Below are 20,310 nucleotides of genomic sequence, written 5' to 3' on the forward strand. Positions count from 1 at the left end.
CAGGACAATGGGGATTATCATTCTTGGTGACCAAACTCTTGCTCACAGAGAAGAAAATCAGTTTGGGTCCAAAACAGCTATGCATTTAATGTGAATTTGTTAAACTACATTAAAGCTCTGTTTCAGCATTTTTAATCAAAGGTGCTTTTAATGTGATTAGTCATCTTTACCTTACCAAGTGAATTGATCTGAACCTAATTTCATATTTTTTTAGTCTTTAATTAGACTATCCACACACAAATTGAATGAAGCTTTAATATACATTTAAAAATTAGTTTGGATTTACTTCCATGAGAGAAAAATGTCTGGACTGAACATAAATCAGTGAAGTCACATCAGTGAAGTAAGAGAGCTGTCAATCTTCAGAGCAGTTCTCACTGCCAGTGCTGGAATAATTTGGATTCAAACAGGGAAAGCCAAATTATTCCTGCTAATAAAGTTTCACCTTCCATGCCTTTTTGCTTAGGTATTTTCAGAGGCCATATCCTGGGTTATAACTAATGATGTATTTCAGAAGTGTACTAGTCTGTAGAGACACTCAGCCCACTCCAAATAGCATCAATGTCTTGCACATTAATGGGGCTAGCACTGTGTGTGTGTGTGTGTGTGTGTATATGTATATATTTATTGTTGGGACCCAATGACGTAAAATGTTCTGAAACATTAGATGCTAAAGTACCCATTTCTCTTGCTGTGAAATTCTCCTGAAGTTTCACAAATTGAGTCTGTAAAAATTTTTGGCAAATTGGAGGCTATCAGGTCTTGTTTTATGGTAACATATATATACAGATACATGTACAAACAACTCTGAAATGTGCCATTTCCTGAAAAGAGACGTTAATGAGACGTCATCACCTGTCACAATTGCTGCTGTTGCCAAAGATGTTGCCTTGACCTTTAAACCACTGTTAGGATACTTCTGTGTAATCAAGATTTGCATCTTCAAAATGTCAGAAGAACAAAAGGTACTGTTGTCCTGACTCAGCTGAGTTGATGTCAAAGACCTGGTGCTTAGCTGCTGACAAAATTTCAAGTCAAACTTAAGATAAGACTGTGTTTCATTCACAGTTATGTTTACAATACATCGTTCCCATTTCAGTCTGTTCAGGATGACGGCTCTTACTGTTTTCTTGCTACCAGTGGAGGGCAACAGGCAGTTTTGAAGTTCATGCAGTTTGTTTTCCACTTGTCTTCAAGGGTTTTAAGGAGCACAAAATAAAGAAAAAGAAAATGGCAGTTCTCAGTTTAGTGAAGAATGAGAACAGGATTAAACTATGAACTTAATTATCAATTCAGGAACTGATTTTGTTAAATGAATACATTCTCTGTACAGAAAAAAAATAGTCTTAAACCATTTTTTTTTTCTCTTGGAAATGCATTGTAATTTCAAAATATTTGTAATTAGGTCCCTTTTGTACAGTCAGTGTATTTGTAAAAATGAACTAAGAAACAAAAGAAAATCAGATTGTTGAAATTATATTCAACAGTTTGTTACTCTGGAGCATGCTTTGTTTATTTTTGTTTACTCATCTGTTTCTTCTAGCTTGCATACATTTTGCAGAGATGCATATATGAGCGAAATATTAGACTTAGCAGCATTCCGCATTCACTTCACAAGCAAGTAAGCAAGTTCACACAGTGCAGAGGTCCAGAAGAGCCAGACTACCAACAATAAGATGAGCCTGGGAATAGGCAGAGCTTAGTTTTTCTACTGAAGAAGTTGATATGGAAATAGCATAGAGATGTAAAACTCCATACACAGTCTTTACCTGTGTATTGGTGACAATTAGGCAGCATCCCTTTTTACCTGTCCTATTATGAACTGATGTACATGAATGTTTGACTGCTGTTCTGTAAGTAATTCTGCAATTTTTGTGAGGTTGTCCAACATATCTGAGCTACGGCTCCCATTCCACTGAAATTATGTAAATGGTCCCATTTCTCTAGTCCAAGAAGTCCAAAGTGGCCCTTGGCTGTAGGAACAGATAAAGATTGAAGATTTGGAAATACTACAGTAGATTGGGCTGAGCTGTACTAGCTCAGAAGATTGATGTGCACTGGGCATTTTCTGACCAATCTCTGACAAACCAGTTCTTTACCACAGTTCTGCCATTGAGGGGTAAAATGTTGTTAGATCAGCTGCTATTCACTCTACTCAAGTATTCACAGATGGCAACAGCAGAGAAGGAGACACAGACTTACCTGCGTAACATCACCTTCTTTGGCACTGGTGTGTACAGAACTAAATCACACCCTTCAGCTGTGGATCTATGACACATTGTATAAAATGAATTACAATCTTTCTTCTCGGAAAAATAGGCTTATTTCTGGAACAGATTTCTGGTATGCTTTTCTGAGAAATTTCCCACTTCTGAAAGACAAGGTACAGGAATTCTTCTGGAGTTTCATTTTTAGGCTGTCATTTTGAATGCATTCTTGAGCTGCTGGGGTCCTTCCACAGCATCTCACCCTCAAAAACAGTGTCTTTGGTGAGGATGCACCCTGTGTCTTGCTCATGGTGTCTCAGTGCTGATAACTCCCTGGAATGATGGTTTAATACTGATGAACACAGCCTGGAGATAATGTTTGAGTATTTAGATTTTGCAGCGTACAGAAAACCAGGTTATATCGAGGTTATTTAAAAGTACACTTTGTTAGCCAACAGAGTCCCTTACCTTGTGCTGCAGACTCCCTCCTTGCTAAGTAGTGACCCCTTAAGGAAAAACCGAGCTACTGCCGCCAGTGCTGCCTCCCCATCTTCAGCTGCTCTTCCCTGAGGTTTGCTTTTTCTCCTCGCCCTGCCTTGGGCTTATCCCCTCAACTTCATTTCAGCACACTTGAGAAAGGATGTCTGTCAAGAAACCAAAAATGTGGCTCAAATGCATCTGTAACTTTTTGTGTCAAGAACTGTATGCATGTCTTCTCACCTTACTCCCCATCCCATTTTGATTTTTCACTAAATTGTACCACCAGGCCATTTAGTAAGTATATATTTTTTGCCTCGTTTTGCAGTCGATGTTGTTTACTGTACTTCTTTTACAACACAGACAAGGACTTAGACCAACATTGGGGTTTTTTTTTTCTGTTTTTTTTTTTCAAAGTCAGAATGCTGAAAAACCAAAATGCTGGTTAGCCACTGCTTCTTCAAAACCTTCTCACTCCAGGAGATTATGTTGAAAAAACTGAGTTCAAAAATCTCAGCCAAGATGAGGAACTCAGTATATATATGGGGTTCCACTGCTCTGTCTTTTTTAGGCCTGACTTGGAAAGATTTTTTTTTTAATGTCTCCAGTACAAGAATACTGGAAAAGAATTTTAAAGCATCTTTTGTGCATGATGGTCATTGCTTGATGTCTAAGCTACATGCACAACTCTCCTCAAGAGGAGGAATCACCACAAACTATAAAGTAGCAAACCTAGTTTTAGATTCTGACTCAGTTGGCTTTTCCACATTACATGACTTTTCCAGGAAAGACCTTCCACTGTGAGACTTAAAGTACTTTGTATGGATTTTTTCTATAGCTTCTGCTTTCCACTCAATAATGTGTAAGTGAAAGTCCTACAGGTAATAGCTATCTCTACCATCAGGGACTATGGCTCAGGTTAGCTGAACACTATACAGATATACAGATACCTGAATATCAATATACAGATTCATGAAGTTTTCCAGCTCATAGTGGAGTTCAGGTTGGTGTCTTTACACTGTTATCAGTTACTTCAGAGTTGTCTTGGGTATGGCTGCACTAGGTGCAGTTTCGTCTGTGAGACGAACTGCTGGCTGTGAGAACTGGTGGTTCCGGGACCAGCCCCATGAGAAGGTACCAAAGTAGAAACGGATTTACCCTGAGAACAGTGAGACCCACCCCGGGACAGGACCTCCTTGCAAATCACTGGGTGCGGGAGCGCACTCTAATCTTGCAAACCCTCCGTCCCCTGAGCATCCCCCGCCGCCGGGTCGGAGGCGGCACTGCCGGTAACCTCGCAGGTTAAGCGAAAACCTCAGTTTAAGCAGGTGCAGCACGTCAGTGTGCTGATGGATACCGCACCCGCCTCACGCTTTCTGCCACCCTGAGCGCCGGGGGAGGCTCCAGCCTCGCCCCTCGGAGCGCCCGCAGCGCCGGCGGCGCGGCTCCGGCTGCGGCAGCGCCCGCGCCGCCCGCGGCTGCGGCTCCCCGCGCCCCGGGGCCATGCAGGCTCCTCCCGAGAGGTGCCCGGGGCGGGCGCTAGCGAGGCGTGTGCCGAGGGGGTGTGTTTTCGGGCTGGAGTTTATTAGTAGTAGTAGTAGTGAAGAAAGGAAAGCGGGGCGGGGGGGTGGGGAGGGTGGGGGGGGGAAAGGGGGTGGAGAAGGAGGGAGGGGGGTGTAGGAGAAAAAAAAAAAAAAAGAAAAAAAAAAAAAGGCCCGAAGAGGAGTTTCCGGAAACTTCCAAAGAACTCGCGGGTGCAAGTCCCAGCGGCAGGCGAGAGCGATGCTGGAACCTCGGGCGCTCCGGGAGCCGACAGCGGCGGCGGAGGGGGTGACCGCGGGGATGGCGGCGGCAGCGGGCAGCGCGGCGCCGGCCGGAGCCGGGGTGGCCGAGAAGAAAAAAGCCGGCAACGGCAGGAAGGGCAGGAAAGGCAAGGGGCCCGGCGGCAAGAAGCCGGAGGAGGGCGAGGCGCCCGGGTCCAGCACAGGTAAGCCCGTCGGCAAGTGCGGGGCTGCCCCGCGCGGACCTTCCGCAGGTCCGCAGGCAGCGGGCACATCCCCGGTGCTCGCTGCCGCCTGCCCGGTTCGGCCCGGCCCGGCCCGGCTCGGCTCGGCTCGGCTGGCGGAACCTCCGCGCCCCGCCGCGCTGCTCGCACAGCTCCCGGAGCGGCGGCGGCGCTGCCGGAATCCCTCGGCTGTCCGAGCACGGCTGGGTCTGCTGCCCTATTTCCCTCCCGCTGGCCCCGAAATCCTGAGAGGCTCTCGGTCAGCTGTTGCTTTCTTCATATTTTTCCCCCCTCCCTCCATTTTTTGGAGGGCGTGAGGCTATCGCTCCTGTTACAAAACACGTTTTCTGTCCCTTCCTTTCTCCAGAAATCACTTGGCGTAGTTGAACAGATGGCCAACTTTCGCATGGGGTATGTTGTCTAAACTTGCAGCTATTTACTCAGGGATGATCAGCGAGGACATTTCGCTCACTTAGCAGCACGTGTTGTTCCTCTCGTGCCTCCTCAGCATTAAGCAGAAGAATTCGTGCCCAAGTGATACCCTTGTCCTCCGTAGGTATCCAGAAGCAGGACCCAAAGGAAGGGTCACAGCTGAGCGTGCTGCCCCACTCACTGTAGTTACTTACGTCTGTCAGCCAAAGCCCCAGTCAAGATCAAGACTCCTAGTGCAGTACAAACACTTAAGAGTGCATGATGCTTTTCCTAGAGACCTTGTGTTATGCCACCTAGTTTATCAGAAAGCCTAGCAGTATCTATGGATACCTTTAGCTTTTTGCAACAGCAATGTATAGATGCATTTTAATTCTTTGGGGTTTTGTGAGAAATTGTTTTTAAGAAGTATGGGAAAAGCAGTCAATTGCCTGTGGTTTGGTTTTGGGTTTTTTGTTTGGTTGTGTATTTTTCCCCCTTTGTGTTGTTTTCCTGTCCCAACAGCCAAATTAACATAAAGCCCAGTAGGATAAAACTTTCTAAATATACTAGATTAATTTTGCTCAGTACATCATATCAGGGAGGATATGTGTGATTCAACAGCAGCAGATACCCCTAGGGCTACTAATTTTTGCAAACCAGCACTGCCCACTGCATCCTCTTCCCTAGTTTGGGCACATAGCTTGCTCAGCTTCTGCTCAGCAGTGGTTGTAAACAAGGAGGTTTCCCTTGTTATGCCAAGATAGAGACAAACATATTTTTACCTTCTTTTTCACCAGATTTTTATGCTATTACACTATGCAAGCGTTGTAAGCATCTCCTGCTAAAACTGACCACCTCTGGCATTAAAGCATTAAAACCTCTGGCAAACTTATCTGTGACAGCTGGGCTGTTTGAAGTGCTTGCAAGGCTTTTTGTTTGTTTTTGTGGCTGACAGAAAACAGGAAGACAGTGACAAGTTGGACAATTTGTGGTAGGAAATCTGTCAAGGAGACACACATTTTCTCACTGTGCACCTCAGAGTTTTATAGTATCCCATCCCATTTGTGTTGGAGAGATTTCTTTTCCTGTTGTGCAGCTTTCCTTTTGCAGTGGAGCAGGATACTGAGGGAGTAGTGAAAGTGAACCAGAGGTGTATTTTTTGAGTATTCTAACCAAGTCAGCTTCTAAACCAGGCAGAGATTTTTGGGAAGATGGTCTTTTTCCTCTGTAGAGGGGAGCTGGAGGAACAGAAAAATCCATGCAGATAAATAGCACCTTAAGTTTAGGTGTCTTAAGTGTGGTTAATTCTCACTTCTGGTTGTCTGATTATGTCTGGTGAGTGTTTTACCTAAAAATCTGCAGAGTAGCAAATGTAGATTGAGATTTATTAGGGCAGGATTCAGATCATACCAGCTCCTAAGGCTTTGTTAAAACTCCAGAAGGCTAAGTCTTTAGTAGGGAAAATATGTCAGTGTTTGAACCAGAAATAATCCACTTTTCTGGCAAGTGCTTACCTCAGGTCTTCAAAGCACCAGTATGTTTTTATAGGTATGAAAGAGTACCGCCTTCATCCATACCTGACATTACTAGTCAAAAGTTTCCTGTGTGGGCAAGAACTGAACATTCTTCTATCTTATGTAATAAAAATCCCATTCCTTCCAAGATGAGTGTATGTGGCAGGATAGTTCACATGTGTAGCTAATCCATGTAGTCTGTCTAATGGGAAAATTAAATACAGCATAACTCATGATTGTAAATTTGACTCTAAATCAGATAATGTCACACTGGCAATGTCATATAGATTTTATCTAATCTGTTACTTAAGGTATTACCTGGTTTGAGGTATTTAGAAGTATTTAGATCTAGAACTGATACTTAGAAAGAGCAGAAAGAATGGTTAATGTAAAAAAGTAACAAGAAAGCAATTTTGCATTTCAAGCCATGGGCTTTTATTCACTCTGTTCAAGCATATTAGAGCTTGAATTAATTAGTAGTCTGCTCATATTAATTAACAGTACTGACTGAGGACTCTATGAAGGCCTTCTGACTTTGACAGGACCACAGTTTTCCTTTTTGCTAATACAGGTTTGCAGTCATACCTGTTGTCATTTGGTATGTTTAGGATGGGCAGTCTGAGAGGTTATGAAATAGTTTTGCTTTTAGTTACCTGCTTTCTTTAGTTGAAATGTGTCAGGAATTATCATCTTCTCTGTTATGTTTTTTACATGGGGTTTTCATCCACTTAGAGTTTTCTTTACGAAGAACAGTGGCTTCCAGACAGTCCTTAGTTTTAAGATCTGGCACTAGCACAGAAACTCTTAAATGTTCAGCTTTTTGCTTAGTGGAGTTTTTTCTGACCAAAGCTCCTTGCAGCTTAGGTTGCTTTTGGCTGTCAAAGTATAGCATATGCACTTCAATCCTGGGTCTGGAAGCATTGGTAATTTCTCAACGGGTTGAGAATCAGCTTTGTTCATTGGGAAGAAAGGGTATAAGAAAATCTTTTATATTCATGTCATAACTTATCCAGAAATTCCAGAACTGCTATTGGACAAGAAAGTCAGTTTTTGGGAGAGATGAAGGAGGTTTGGCCTTCTCCGCTCACCTGCAAAGTGGTAACACAGAAAAAAAATCTTCATGTTTTCCATTGCCTAGGTGAAGTCTGGGCTCTGTTAAAAAGTTTGGGGAGGTCTTTGTCACTAAAATTAAATAGAACATTTACTCGGCTTGCTACAAGTGCTCTTGAATAAACTAATTCTGCCTGGCTTGTGTCAAGACCAGAGTGACTATATCTTCCTTTAGTAGGGCACTCTGGACCATGATAACTACAAGGCATGGAAGACTGAGAAGAATTATAAATGAACAGAAGCTTTCAGTTTTTCTCTTAAGTTATGTCAGTGAACTGCCATGCCAACTTAGTATGCAGACAGGCTCCACAAATCTGCCAGCAGGACTTCCTAGAGCATTGCCAGCATGCTGAAATACATCCAGCCTGGGCAGAGAAGACTTAAGCAGGAAGGCTGTGGTTTGGGCACCCAAACCTGCCTCTCACATAGGCACTGCCCCTGATTTAAGGTGCTGTTAGAGCAGGAGCACAGGGGTTGGGAATAGACCATCATCCAGGGCTTTATTCCCAGGTGTCAGCCCAACCTGCTGCCTACACAGCTTTGGTGTTAGACTGTGTAACATGGGGCTAGTGCACTGAGAAGAAGGAATAACCCTGGAGAAATCCCTCTGTGGGAGCTGTGTTTGTGTCAGTAAGGTGGGGTACCAGCACATCAGCCCAGCCCCTTTGTCATTTCCAGACATCTTGGGGAATGTGAATTTTCAGGTGGTTTCTGCTTAGCAGAGAAGACTAAGGTGAGGTTGCTGAGCTTGAAAGGATAAAGTGTGAGAAGGATCTGAAGCCTTCCTGAGGAAAACACCTTGATGTGGGTGAAGACTTGATAGTGCTGCAAACTCTGGTCTAGGGTTTTGTCAGCCACTGTCTTGTGGTATGAAGAGCAAGTCTTCATAAGCATCTGGTGCCAAAACACAGAGAAGAAAGAGGGAAGACCATCAAATGGGTCTCAATCATAATTTCAGTGAAGTGACCTCAGCAGCATTGTTCTGAACACACCTGCACTAACAGTAGAGAAGCTGTGATCATTGACATAGGAAATAAGTATCTCCTGGTGGGTTTAATTTAGAATTAGATAAAATGCCAGAGATTGAAGACTGCTTGACAGAATAAACAGCACAAAGTTCCAATGAGATGAGGGTGTCTGAGCAGAATGTTTGACTGTATCTTGGAAGCATGCTTGGTTGCCAGAGGAAGAAATGGTTTTGACTGCATTAAAGACCAAGCTGCAGGTGGGAGCTTGGTTTGGAGGATTAGAGGTCAATCTGAGAGTGGCTAATCTTAAACTGATATTCAGTATTCGTAAAGAGATATCAGAAGAATGATCACTGTTTCAACATGAATTGAAAACAAGAGTCTGGGAGATGGAATGAAAGCTGTGATTTCTGACAAAACCAGTCCACATCTAGAGGTAAACTAGGCGTTTACCTCTTAGTAAACTTAGGAGTCAACTTCTTTTAGTGTTTCCAATCCAAAATATTTATGTGCTGCTGGTATGTGTGTACATTTTTCTGTGAGGAAAGCCTCTCTACCTGTGTGCAATGCCTGCATTCTCCAAACATTCCACACAATCTTCAGAACAATTTTAAGAGTGAATCCTTTAAAAAGTATGCGAGTGTATTCATGTTTTTTTGAATAAACGAGATTAGTCACCATTCAAACTTTTTTGAATTAACAGTAGAAGTACTACTTGACTGCAGCCATGGAAATGCAAACAGAATCGTGAGAACATACCAGTACAGTTATCCAGTAAATACTGCATGTGTATAGAAAGACATTCACATGTGAAATAAATCCTGAAACTGTTCTGGGCTTTGTGCAAATATTGATGGCCAGGGAAGGCTGAACACAATTTTTATCTTTCATGTAGAAATGCCAAAGCCTGCTAAGCTATGCATGGATTTTAAAACTTTAACCTCTGGCAAAGCTTGTGAGCTAACTCTTAGATCTAAGTTTGTCTATTTGTAATTGTGGGCTTCTCAGATTTCTGGAAAGGCAGTAACTGAAAAGGGAGGGGAAAAAGGTTGAACAAGGCAGTTTGAAGCAACACTAATAAGTAAAAAAAAAAAGAAAAAAAGATCCCATGCAGCTGATATTTCAGAATAGTTCAGGACTCACTATTTGGGGCAGCTCATTTTTCATCTCCTGTACTGAATCAGAGCCACTTAGTTTTCACCGAAACTTTTGGGGTGGTTGGTTTGTGAATGCCTAGCCACAGAGGATCTCTGACTACACATTCGACTTTAGGCACCTAAGTGGCAATTTGTTGTTCTTAAAGTAAGGCAAGTTAAACGCAGAGCTGTGGAAGCCTTTCTTCCAAGCATCTCCCTTCCCCTACCTCCCCTGTTCCAACCTATCTACAAGCACCTGATAGCCCTTTGAGGCAGGTGGTTGTAAGCAAAACAGTGGAGAACAATTGTGTCTAGGGGTGTCAGGATCTGGAAATGCTATGAATTCCTACCAAATCAGTGTTTTGCTAACATTCCAAAAGTAACAAGAGTGAATGTGCCTTTAACAGTGCTGATAGTTTATCGTGTTCCGTTATGCTACAAGAAAACAAACCGAGTGTCAGTGTTTTGTATGAGTCATTCTAGTCGTGCAAAGAGCTGCTCGAGTGTGCTTGAGGTGGTTGAGTTAACCCTCGGCTGCTGCCTCACACGGAGCCCTGGTTTCGGCGGGGGAAGGGGGTGTTGTTGGAGGTCCAGAAAGTTCAAAAGTGGGAAGTTCGCGTCGGGAGAGTCGCGGTGCCGGCGGTGCGGCAGCGCGGCGGATGGCGGTGCGGAGGAGCCGATGGACGCGCTGCTGTAAAAATAAAGAAAACAACCTAACTCGCAGTGAAGTGGGGGGAAGGAGGAGGTGTTGGTGACCTGCAGGGAAGGGGACAGAGAGGGGGCAGCGGGAGGGATGCGGGTTTGCTGCCGGCGGCCGCGAGGGGGTGCGGCGGGAGCGCCGCTGCCCGCGGCATCCGGGCCGGGCGGCGGCGGGGATGCTCTGCGCATCGCAAAGGCTCTGGCGGTGTGCTGTGGGTCAGTGGGTGTGCGCTAAACAGCTGGAGAAGCTGTGAGGGAAGGGAGGCTTTAGTCCTGCAAAACGCTCTGCTCTGATCCCGTGCAATACGAGCGTGAAGTCGTCTAGTGTGAGGTCACGGGAATGCTTTTCGTTTTGTTCATTCTCTCACTTCTTCCTTTCCTACCACACTTCCTCTATCCCTCTTCTTCCCTTCCTTTGTCCTTTCTTTCCTGTCTTCCCTTCTCCTTTCCATCCATCTGTCGTGCTGTCCTTTTTTGCATCCCTTTTTGTCCTTCTTCCATACTTTTCTTTCTGCCTCCTTTATTTTCTCCATCTTTCTTTATTCTCTGTTATCTCTCCATCTTTTTCTTCCTTTCCCTTTTCCTGTCCTATTCCTTCCTTCCATCTGCTCTATTTCTGTTAATGAAGGAAAAAAAACAAAACAATGAAAGGAAAGTAAACCAAGATATTTCATAAGGGACTGTTACAGATCTTTAACATAACCTCCTGTCTGGAGTAACTGCTAGTTTTTCATTTATGCACAGAATACTTACTTGCGTCTGGTTTTGTGTTTCTGGTTGTGTAATTTTCTGTGGGAGCATTAGATTTGGGGAGAAATTGACCATGTTATGTAGTTTGTTCACTATGGGCCATTTGAATCCTAGCTCTGACATCCAAGCCCACAGGCTTCACAGGTCAGGGAGGAAGAGGGAGATGTTAATCCACTTGTGACAGTTCACTTGGGAGCCTTTACTCATTCACTCTGTGCATCTCTTCCTCGAGTTTTATGAGCTGATGGTCCTTCCACCTCTGTAAGCAAGGGGAATCCAGATCAGGGAGTTTGGGCTTGGCATTCAGAAGTGGACTCAGGCTGAGCCTTGCTCGATGCCTTTCTCCTGCATTAACAGCTTCCATTTCACCCTTGAGTCAACCACATGCCATGTCCTGTGGCTAATGGTTAATCCCTTTGAAGGCAGATACCAAAGCATGAATTCATACCTAAGGTGAATAAACAGAGTCCCCAGTAAATCCAGTTGCAGAGGTGATAGATAGGCATTGTTATCACTGCCATTACTGCCAGAAGAGTTAAATTCTAAATCGAATTTGCATATATTTGTGTGTGTGTGTGTGAGCACATGCAGGTGTGATGTTTTAGTGGGGCTTCTACAGTTATAGTCTATTCAGTTTTCCTTTGGAGAAGTCCAAAGGACTTTGGACTTAGGAAGGAGAAACAGGGGCCATATTTTGCTCCTGAAATGCTATATTAATGCCATATTCCACCTGTATACAGCACTGAAAACTGCTCTAAGTTATTGTACTATATTGGGATAGGTGGCCCTGTTATTCTGTGAATATATTTTTGCATGTACTCTTGAATTGCACTAAATGAACTGGTAATGTTTGTGCCATCACAGTCATTGAGCTCTAGCTGAAATCTCTGTCCTTCAAACTGCCCCCTGTGCAACCAGTTTCCATTGCCTAGCATCAGACTTTGCATGTCCAAGGTCACAACAGATCAATCTGATCATAAAAACCAGAGTCTCCTGGCTCTCAGTCTAACCCCTCCCTTCAAGCCACCGTGGTTTCTAACACATGGCCATAACATGTGCATATCACAAACCTGCAACTTTCCCTTTTTTTTTTTTTTCTTTAATTGTCAAACAGATTACTTTCCCTTTGTGAAAATAAGTTTCCTGGAGGACATTGTGCATAGTTGGTAGGAGAGATAGGAGGAGGAGGAGGGGTCTTTTTAGGTAGCAGGCACATTGCTGTCCCACTGGAACTATGCAGCCCTATGGCAGGAGCTGTTTCTGCAGGGTGAACATGGGGATGAAGGGTGTCAGAGAAGATTTCAGCTGTGCCATTGTGCCGGATGCAGGTTCAGGGAGAGTCACTGGCAGGATTTGAGAAACCCTCAGAGAAAAGGATTTATTAGAAAAGTTTTCCAGCAAGCTGCTTCCAAGGACAGTATGTACCTTTGCAAGAATGAAAGAGAAATCTCCCATGCAGAGCTTCCCCATTCCAATGGGAACAATCTGACCTGTAAAAACTGGTGTCCCAGGGCAGCCAGGGCCTCCTTCTTGTTTCTGCCCTTTCTGCAATGATCTATGCCAGCTTTAGAGCAGCGTCCTGATCATCTCAAGTTACACTAAAACAAGTTAGCTAAGCCTCTGAAAAACAAACCTGAAAACATAGTAGCTGCTAGTTGACCCTGTTCTTGGAAAGTGTGGACTGGAAATGCAGAAGTAGAAACTGCCCCATAAAGTGTGTGCTCTCTGTCAGGTTCTGGAGGACTAATGTAGCTGCTAGTGCACCTGTGGGGTTTGTTAAAAAGCAGTGCTTTTAAAAACCAAGGCAGTTTTGCAGTGAAAGAACTTACCCAGGATGTGGAGGATTTCTGTCCCTCATAGCATCTGAGATGAGGATTGACATAATTTTTGAAAGATGGGCTATAGTTCAATCAAAAGGTATGGGATGAATGCAGAAATTACTGGGTGAGCTTTTTTTCCTGTTACAAGCTTCTAGTCTGGCAGACATTCTGAGCCAGACTTAGTGTTGTAGATTCCAGCAGTCGTAGCCCAATCTTTTTTATCTTGGTACATTTTGATTTAAATGCAACTTTTACTTAAGTGTTTATGAGAAGGCATGTGTGAAGGTACAAAAAATGTAAAAAAGGCTAACTGTAAATGTTGGATGATAAGATGAACTGTGGAAAAAAAGAAATTGATTACCAACCAGTAATCAAACTGATGTTAAGCACGTTTTCCTGGCTTTATGAAGTGCCAGCAAGGTCAGAAATTGGAAAACTATTTCAGAGCAATAACAACAAATTGAAGTGAGAGCAGGAAGGTTTTTGAAACAACGTCAGAGAAAGGGATTTAAAATAGACAACTGTTCAGTTAACTCAGCTCCATTCCTAGGTTATTTGGCATTGATATGCCTTGGGGTTTTTTTCCCATCTGTGAGTAAAGATGTTTCTCATCCCACCCTGTCCTCACACTTAGAGTGAAGACCACCTCACCTGGGTGAGGAGCCTCTTTGTAGGGACCATCCTGCATCATCCTCTTTGTAGGGACCATCCTACATCATCCCTCATTATAGCTGCTGGGTCTCTCTTGAGGCTCATGTCAGTTCCATAAATGACAGAACCCACTGGTCTCAGCTGCCAGTGTTCTTGCTTCCATCCCCAAATGTGCTGTCTTCTCTCATCGCTTCTCCAGCTCACACCTGATACTTAGAAGCTGATAGCAATAATCTGGCCAGATTAAACATGGAACAATCCAGTTTCTAGGCAGATTGCATGAGGGGAGCCAATTCTTTGGCTGCAGTATGAGTTGTACCTAACAGCAGGATGAAGGTAGAGCTTGTTGTTAAGAGAATGACACTTCAGTCCACAAGAAATGACCAAGGGAGGGGATATAATTTCTGAGATGTTGAGAGAGAAGTAGCTTCATCTAGGCATTTTGTTTTGAAGGCATGGAATTAATTGCAGAGCTGCTGCCGGTGACATTGCTTCCGCTTGAGGGGAGGTGCGAAGACCAATTCCCAAGACACCAATAGCTGAGGTTTGCTTAGTCCCAAGTGGGATTTTTAAATACTTCTCATGGTTCACTCTAGGCTTCCATGATTTTTTCCTCAGGTTTGCTTTGTATGCAACTGCCATTAAGGCACCTGCTTTGGTAGCTGTTGAAGTAAGCTAGGTCTGTATAGCTCTTTACCTGTCCAGGATCTTTAATTTGAGTTCTTTGTGTCTGTTTCCCTTTTGATTTCAAGGTCAGACTTGTCTCCAGTGACAAGCTGTGCTGAGCAATTGCCTCCACAGTGAGCTTGCCTGAAGGTCCTCCATGGCATTGACAAGAGGGAAATAGCATGAAAATGAGATTAAATGGCAGGAGGACATAAAATGGGTAGGAGAGATGGTGTCCACTTCTCTGCCTGATGTTGCCTCTTAACTGCACAAGGTGATTTTGCTACAGATGGTATCCTGTCATTGATTTGCTCATGGCTTTTTTACCCCTTAAGTCTGTGATGAAAGGTTTTCTTCTTCTGGGCGTTTGGATCAAAATCACCAGGAGCAAGTTTTATCCAATCTCTCTTACCCATTACAGGCAGTTCTGAGGGCACTGTGTGTGTGTGTGTGTCACTCTGTTGTGTCCACACCTAAACCCTGAAAGAAAAATGGTCTTCCAGCTGACTTACACACAAGTTGACCTTTAAGGAATGCATTGAAACTCCTTGAACATCACTGGGAGTATTTGCAGAGTAAAGCTTAAGCATTTTCGTGAGGTAAATGGAACTAGCTGGGGCTGTGTGCCTAGGTTGAGGTTTTCCCTTCTCTCGCCCTACACCCTAGCCATATAGCTTAAACTCTAAGCAGGCCATCCTACGTGTTCTTTAGTCACACTGCAAATTATTTGAACTGAGAATAATGAAAGGAGTTCCATCCCACAAGAACTCTTTGTGGAAGAAGTTGATATAATGCACTGTATCATGTCTGCTGGCCAAGAGGTAACAGGCAGAGAAAGGTAATTAAGTGGAAGTCTAATGTTTGTTGTTGAGGTTAGTGGTTAACTGATCTGATGTGTGAAGTTAGGTACCTGTACGTTTGGAATTGTTTTGGAATCTTTTTCATCTTACCCTCTTTCTAAAAGCAAGGTGATAGCTTTTACTCATTCTATTCTAAACTACTTAACTTTCACAAAGAGAAGGCCAACTCTTGTTTTTTCTTTCCCCAAGTCATGTTAGAGCAATATTAGTGAATATGGACTGGTGCATACACATGCACTCCAGTCCATCACAAATGCAGCAAGAGAAGAGTTTATTTGAGTTTCAAGACCTCCTAGAGCTATATTGCAACATAGAATTTATCCACTGGGGAAGTGTCAAGAAAAGACTTACTTTCTAAGAAGTTTTTAACTCACAGTTCCATAAAAAATGATGGAGCTTCTGGAAAGACCTCTTTGGGGAGCGGTTCTTTGAAATATACCAACAGCTGGATGGCACAAATTCGGAAAACACTGCTGTCCTTAAAGTAAACTGAAAGCCTCTGTGCGAAGGTAGTGTATTTTCCCAAATAACCCATTTAATTCTGTATTAATGTTATAGAGGGGAACAAATGTGTCTTCTTTTGGGAAGAAGGGAAACAAGCTTTTCATGGAAAAGCAGAAATCTCTCCATGGGTCATCAGGGGAGTGTAGAAATGTCCAAAGTAATGAGTTCACTTTGAGTTTTTCTTTTCTAAAGCTGCAGTTGGTTGACAACTCCCTTAACCGATTAAAGAAACACCAAGCAGCCTCAGAATTGCTTTGTTTCATGGCACATTTCATAGTATTTCTCACAATCAGTTTCATGGCAAAGCTTAATTCATTTCACATGCCAAATACTTGAGGCACAAGTAAGAGCTATAAATCCCTTTGGAGTTGAGGGATAAGGAACAACTTGAGGTATTTAGAACTGAAATTAGTTTGTGAGGCACTTCCATTCAGAAAACCATGGTGACTGCTGGCTGTACACCAGGGAGTAAGATAAGATAAAAAGTACAGGACAGGATTACCCTTACAGTGTTTGCACATCTTCTCCTGACCATCAACAGGCCACAGGTCTGTGCAGCAGGGCTGCTCAAGGGTTGTCATCATGGGATGACAGTGGAAATCCCCACAGCACCAGACCTAGCTCCTGACAAAGTTTCTGTTGATGTCCAAGCCCTACCAGAGGAGCAAGAGGCAGCTTCTGAATCTGCATCACACCAAAAAGGCATCTCACCTGCTTCCACTGCAGCTTGCTGACCTGCAGAGCTTTACTATGTCCAAGAGCATCACAGCCAATGATTGCTGGCCACTTTTTCCCCCCACCCCGTCACCATAATCAGCTGCAGCTGAAGGTAGGATACAAAGCTAGTCTAGCTTTTTGTCTGATCAGAATGGTCATTTTTATATGTGACAAAATATGCTTGAGGATGAAGTGAAGAATGGGCATGTGGGCCTGCTTGGGAAATCAATGGGTGTGGAGAGTTTTTCAAACAAGAGGGGAGGCTATACACCTGACCGGGAATGACTCTACCAGCATCTCAGGGCACCTTCCTTAAGCAGTTGTCTGTGTATCATGTTCTCAGTGCTCTTCTTCTGTCCTGTGTCTGCTGTATCTCTTTCACCAGAACCACCATCCACATTTCTAACTCAGTTCTTGCCTAGAGCATACTGTATGTAATGTTTCTAGGTAGTAATGTGGGGGTGGAAAGACCACATGAGGTCATAAAGTTTCTGTGGAGTTGCAATTTGATCCAAAAAGTGGATTACCAGGTGGTTCTTCAGAGAGGGATTGAGGAGTTATATTTAAATACGTCATTTAGTAAGGCCTTTTATTCCAGAAGATAATCAATTCAGTTTATTCTCTAAATGTGCATTTGTTTTACCATAGCATAATTCTAGGATGATGTTTAAATTGATCAGGAGATTGAACTTAACAAATTAAGAAATAAAAAAAAAAAAAAAATAAGACAATGCTGTGTATCATTTTTTTCCCTAAGAAATAGGATTTTACCAGACTACTGGGTAATAAAACCCTAAAAAGGCAAAACATTTCTTATGCTTATTTTCATAAATTTACCTCTGTGTTGCAGAGAAGAGGGAGAGGAAATGCTCGAGTAACCAGCATGTGAATTCTCAGGGCTAGGATGGAAATAGCATCAGTCAGTAGGCTTTAATCAAGATGGGGTGGCAAAGAACCTTTGTAGCATTCTGCAAATGTCTGTACTGTTACTGAAATGGTTGTGAGCTCTCAGGGAAGCTTCTTGTAACAGAAGGTTCCCATGAAAGGGCATTATTCTCTTGTGAGCTGTAAACAGGGGTGCAACTGGTCATGGCTTGGCTGGGAGGCTGCTGGGTCTGCTCTGCAGCAGACAGAGCTTCTGGAACAAAGGTTGTGTTTTATTTCTGCTGTTTCTGAACAGAACCACTGAGTGCTTCTCCCCTACCCACTTGTTCAGGCATTTGTCAGGGAAAATCAAATGCAGGCAAAAAAGGCTTGGAAGGCAAGAGTCTGTGGTCAGTGGTCTGCTTGTGCAGGGACACCTGGAAAGCTCATCCAAATGAGCTTTAAAGTGCATACATTAAGTCATATTGGATCATCACTTGTGGTTTTTTATTATTTTTAGGTACAAACCAGAAAGAATTAAGATCACTTTTTCCCTGAAGGTGTATCCTTACCTAAGTGTAATGGAAGTACTTTAGATTCACACTTTGCATTAGTTCAGCAAAAGTTTTGCAGTTTATCCTTGCACCAACAGCCCTAAAATGCCTTCCCCTTGGTGATGAACCCAGGAAAAGTTTCTAGCCCTAGCCAGGGGAAACCAGAAGCAGTGTTGCTGTGGTATTACACATGAGATGTTACCCAGGGAGTCAGGTTGGGACCATGTTCAAGGGGACAGGTGAATTGTTGGAAAAGCGGGGACAGGACTGTGATTTGTGGGGCTGGACACTGAGCAGTGGGGAAATGAGTGAATAGAGAGGTCCTCGGTGGAGACCTAAAAAAGGAGGGAGGAGAGTGTGAGAGCAGAGAACCTGGGGAGCACAATGTGTCTGGGAGATAGGGCTGCAGGAAGACTAGGGGAGAAGCACGCAGTCATTTCTGGCTCAGTGGAAGTTGGGAAAGGGGGGAAACTGAGATGTGACCGACCCACAACAAGGCAGGAATGAGTGGAGCAGAGAAGGAAGGTGGCCTTTCTGGGGGAGGAAAAAGGGCTGTTGATACAGATGGTGTTGGGCAGCCCTGCTTCCCCTGGGGTTAGCCAGCAAAGTGGCTTCACTGACACCCCCATCATCTTCTCCTTAGCCATGCTGTTGCCATGCAGTGACCATGGAAACCCAATTTTCTGACTGGCTGTTCTAGGATAGTAGCTGTAATGACAGTGGTAGTGAGTATGGACAGAGGGGAGGGGAAGGCAAGCAGCTGTGCAGCAGGGGAAGTTGCCTGAGTACAGTAATCGTCTTTGGCAGGTCAAGGGTGAGCCGTGGCCTGCGGGAGTTGTACAATGCCCAAGGCTAGCAAAGTGGTGTTATAATAAACCCCAGATGTTTCCGCTATTTACAATGTATATGTTATGTTTAAACCTGAAAATGCATCCTAGGATCTGGTGGGCAGGGAAACAGTTATTAGCTGCTTGGAAATGACTTGCTGGTAATGTATCTGTTCCCCCTTGGTATTAGCTGTTGCCTGTTTAAAATATAAATCTTCTAAGCAGCGACCCTCATGAGCAGCTTCTTTGCCAAACCAGTGGTTCCATTCAGCTTCGTGAGGAGCAGCAGGTTTTCCCTGATGGGTTTCTGCATCCCGGGCACGGCAGCGCTGGGAGCCGTGCTCCTTGGTGTGGGAGAGGCTGTCAGGCAGGGGAGCACAGCCAGCCACAGGTGTGCACTGCTTAATTTCCCCAGACTAATTATTTTAGAGCTGGGAGGTGGGAGCCAGAACCCTTGTGGTATGTCACGGGCCACAGCAGAACTTTGAGTAAGCATTTAAGAGGAGGAGAGGATTGAGCTGATGAGGCTTTTATGCCGAAACAATTGCTTGTCTATAAGAGCAAATTAGTCAGTGAAACTGTGAATTTGTGGCCATATCTTTGCACAGATCATCCAGGTGATCAGAGTTACAGATGGCCCAAGCAAGGCACTCAAAATATTAACATTAAAAGTGAATGAGTTCAGCTGTGGGAAGGCTGGGAGTGAAGGCTCCTTTTTAGAGATTAATCATTCTAAGTGAATTATACCAAAGCCACACAAATTTGGAAGGGACATTTTTGCTTCAGTATTTTATTGGATTTAACAATTCCAAGAAAAATGTACTCCATTAGTAAATCCTTAATAGTTCTTCATGCACATTTCCTGCCTGACTTTGATTCTGTATCCACCAGTCTGCACCATGCCACATTCATGCATCTTGTGGGCACCTGGGGTACAAAAGGACTTGTTTGGACCCCTCACCACAGTCTCTGGGCTACTGGGCTAGTCTCAGGAATGAAAGAGGGGGACTTTAAGATAGGTTGTGCAAAAACATTCCTGAAGATCAGGTAACAGTTTGCACGGAAAATGGCCAGAAATTGAGTCCTCACCCAGACGCACCAGTGCTGTGCTGAGAACCCTTTTGCCCAGGATACGTGGGATATGTGGGAGAGTGGAGTAGTCACATTACACAGCATTTGTCATGTCTTGATAAGGGGTTTGGGTCTGCATAGAAATGAATCTTGGGGCTTGGGGAGAAAACAATGCTGATTTTGAGGTTTTGTTGCATTTTTCTCCCTTATTTTCTGTTCCCACTCCAAACAGTCCCTGTGCAGCTATTCCATCAAAAGTCTACTGTGGCTTTTATTAAGCGTGATGCCTTTTCTTCCTGAGCTTTATTGTCCCCCCACATCCCACGTGCCTGCCTGAGAGTGATTTTCTTGAATGTTAGCCCTGATGGACAACTCCCTGCCTAGACATCCAGTTTTACAGTATTTCACATCACACCTCATAAGAAGGGATCCAGTACAAGCATTCTGCTAGGCAGAGTGCCTGCCTGATGATGTGAGGGACTCTGTACCTTTCTCTGAT

General features: G+C 43.9%; 1 protein-coding gene across 5 annotated transcripts in view; it reads left to right on the forward strand.

The window, feature by feature from the left end:
* The first annotated feature begins 4,390 nt into the window (after nucleotides 1-4,390).
* The window catches only part of NRG1 (neuregulin 1), a 173,918-nt gene continuing 157,998 nt past the window's right edge, over nucleotides 4,391-20,310 (forward strand). For 3 of the 5 annotated variants that reach the window (XM_021534811.4, XM_085568098.1, XM_021534815.4), the window contains exon 1: nucleotides 4,392-4,671. In XM_021534811.4, coding sequence (XP_021390486.2) covers nucleotides 4,467-4,671 — 205 coding nt within the window. In that variant the 5' untranslated portion in view covers nucleotides 4,392-4,466. Of the gene's footprint in view, nucleotides 4,672-20,310 lie in introns of all 5 variants that reach the window. The other 2 variants (XM_085568097.1, XM_021534818.4) reach the window with 2 other exon arrangements.

The sequence above is a fragment of the Lonchura striata genome, chromosome Z (assembly GCF_050655825.1).
Source record: "Lonchura striata isolate lonStrDom1 chromosome Z, ASM5065582v1, whole genome shotgun sequence".
Classification (NCBI taxonomy): domain Eukaryota; kingdom Metazoa; phylum Chordata; class Aves; order Passeriformes; family Estrildidae; genus Lonchura; species Lonchura striata.